This window comes from Eschscholzia californica, unplaced genomic scaffold, assembly GCF_041429995.1.
Source record: "Eschscholzia californica isolate CP2 unplaced genomic scaffold, dmEscCali1.0.p SCAF_3, whole genome shotgun sequence".
NCBI classification, from domain to species: domain Eukaryota; kingdom Viridiplantae; phylum Streptophyta; class Magnoliopsida; order Ranunculales; family Papaveraceae; genus Eschscholzia; species Eschscholzia californica.
Window position 1 is genome coordinate 45,466,423 of NW_028238420.1, and position 2,607 is coordinate 45,469,029.

General features: G+C 37.7%; 1 protein-coding gene across 1 annotated transcript; it reads left to right on the plus strand.

The window, feature by feature from the left end:
- Window positions 1-389: 389 nt before the first annotated feature.
- LOC147550806 (uncharacterized) lies at window positions 390-899 on the plus strand. The gene has a single exon (XM_086668503.1). The coding sequence runs from the start codon at window positions 390-392 to the stop codon at window positions 897-899; it is 510 nt and encodes a 169-aa protein (XP_086524629.1).
- The last annotated feature ends 1,708 nt before the right edge of the window (window positions 900-2,607 follow it).

Sequence of the window (2,607 nt, forward strand, 5' to 3'; positions counted from 1 at the left end):
AAGCTTATAAACGGCAGTACTACCTAAAAAAAGTGAATTTTAACTTACTAAAAGTAGAACGAACTTATAATGTATGACATATTAGTAATCCACACAAAAGAAAAATTGAACTTATATATGACGTTTCAATAATTGAGACCTAAGCAATAATATTCATCTTTCACTTGTTAAAATAAGAAATAATTTATAGTGTACAGGACAAAGAAATATTGACTTTTCACTTGTTAAAATTGGAAACAATTTATAAACATGTCTTTTGTGTACATGATCTTTGGGCACTTGGCAGAAGCATCTAAAAATTAACGAAATGTAACGGGTCATTTTTTGAACCATTCACTACTATTTATGTGTAAGTCCTCCTCAAACATATAATCCTAGAGAGGGGAAGAATGGATAGTGATGGTAGAGACAGAGAAGGAGTTGTTAACGAAGGAGCAATGGTGAATCGTCCAACTATGGACATCGATTTAGCAGTACTGAACAAACTTAGATATATATGGAACAAAAGCCTCCCTCCACACCTAGATAACATTCCAAGTCCTCTTTACTCCCTTGTCAATGTTATCGCGAACCGATTTAATATTCCAATGGAGTTAATTTCCCAGTCTGATCAAACTCAACCTCAACATCAAGCTCAACTAATCACTTCCATTCCTCCTGAACTCGTCACTGATCATGAACTAGAAAGGTTCTTGATTAAAATCGTTATAGACAAAACTGCTGAAACAATTACCTGTTCAGTTTGTATTCAAGATTTAAATGGTCAAGATGACGTTAGGGCACCTCTAGGATGCAACCAAAACTTCCATTTCAACTGTATTTCTACTTGGTTGAAAAGAAACCCTACATGTCCTATGTGTAGGCATGATGTCAGGATAGAGGGGAGGGAAGGGTGTTAGAGTAATGGATATGGATCGGCCACCCGATCCATATGCCACACACGACCGACCCGGTCGGATCATGTAAACCGGCCCCACCGGTTCCACCATAGAGTAGATTCCAGAAGACCAACTATAATTTAGATTGATATCTTAGATAAACATCACTTGTATGTAACTTCTATCCAAAGATTTACCCTGATTGTATTATAGTAGGCTATAAATACTTGTACCTATTGTTGATAATAAACACAACAGAGAAGAATTAATCTCTACTTCTTCTTTACTAATTTAGCATCTTTCTCTTTGTTTCTCACGTTCGATCTCTATCGAACTATCAAAGTGATAGTTCTCACATGGTATAAGAGCCATAATATTTTTTTTCTTTGAAATTAATTTATTTTGCTTCTCTTATTTCATCATGACTACACCTACTGATGCTGGTTCTGACTATACTCCTGGTACTCCACCAAACTCCTCTACTATGTTTGGGATTCACCATTCTGATTCACCCACCACAATTCTGATTACCCCTCTGTTAAGTGGAGATAACTATGCCTCCTGGTCTCGAGGGATGAAGATGGCTTTACGAGCATAAGATAAGCTCGGATTTGTTGACGGTTCTATTTAAAATTAAAACGAAACCTGCTCTCGGATTTCTATATACTTTTTCTAGTTCTTTTAGTGATTTCAATTTATGGCACTGGCGTCTAGGCCACCCATCTTTAGATCGTTTTAATTTTATTGTTTCTAAAAATCCATGTATTAAGAGTGGATTCATGAATAAAATTTCGTGTGATGTTTGTCCGATCTCTAAACAACCACGTCTCTCTTTTCCTCCTAGCACTTCAATTTCATCTCGACCTTTTGAATTAGTTCACATAGATTTATGGGGACCATTTAATATTACTTCTAATTCTGGTTGTCGATATTTTATTACCATAGTTGATGATTTCTCAAGATGTACTTGTGTCTATTTACTACATTCTAAATCGGAAACCTTTACTATTCTTTCCAATTTATCAAACGTTTATTCCGGTAATGGCGAGTCTCTTTTCCCTCAAATATCTCAAACGTTTATTCCGGTAATGGCGAGTCTCTTTTCCCTCAAATACAAACAATACGGTCCGACAATGGTTCGGAATTTCTTTCTCGCGAACTTCAACTACTATTTCAAAACAAAGGAATCATTCACCAACGAAGTTGCGTCTACACACCCCAACAAAATGGTGTGGTAGAACGCAAACACCGCCATATACTTGATGTGGCTAGGGCACTACGTTTTCAAGTCCACTTATCTCTCAAGTTTTGGGGGGAATGTGTTCTTACGGCCGTATACTTAATCAACAAAATTCCGACCCCCGTTCTTAAAAGGAAATCCCCTCATGAAGTCCTTCTCGGTTCTCCACCGTCTCTTGACCATCTTAGAGTATTTGGTTGTTTATGCTATGCACATAACACAAATATTCGACACAAATTCGATCCTCGTGCTACACGTGGAATGTTTATCGGATATCCTAACGGATAAAAGGAATATCGTGTCTATGATTTAACTAGTCATAAGATATTTACCACACGTAACGTCACCTTCCAAGAAGATCGGTTCCCAATGCAACAATTTGATCGGCCGATCTCATCCCCATCGGCCCCGTTCCTATCCATTCGGGACGATGGTTCGTTCAACTACCCTACTAACCACGGGACTGGTCCTCTATCGGCACCACCTTCT

Coding starts and splice junctions, on each gene's coding strand:
- LOC147550806 (XM_086668503.1), top strand. CDS start 390: ATGGATAGTGATGGTAGAGACAGAGAAGGAGTTGTTAACGAAGGAGCA.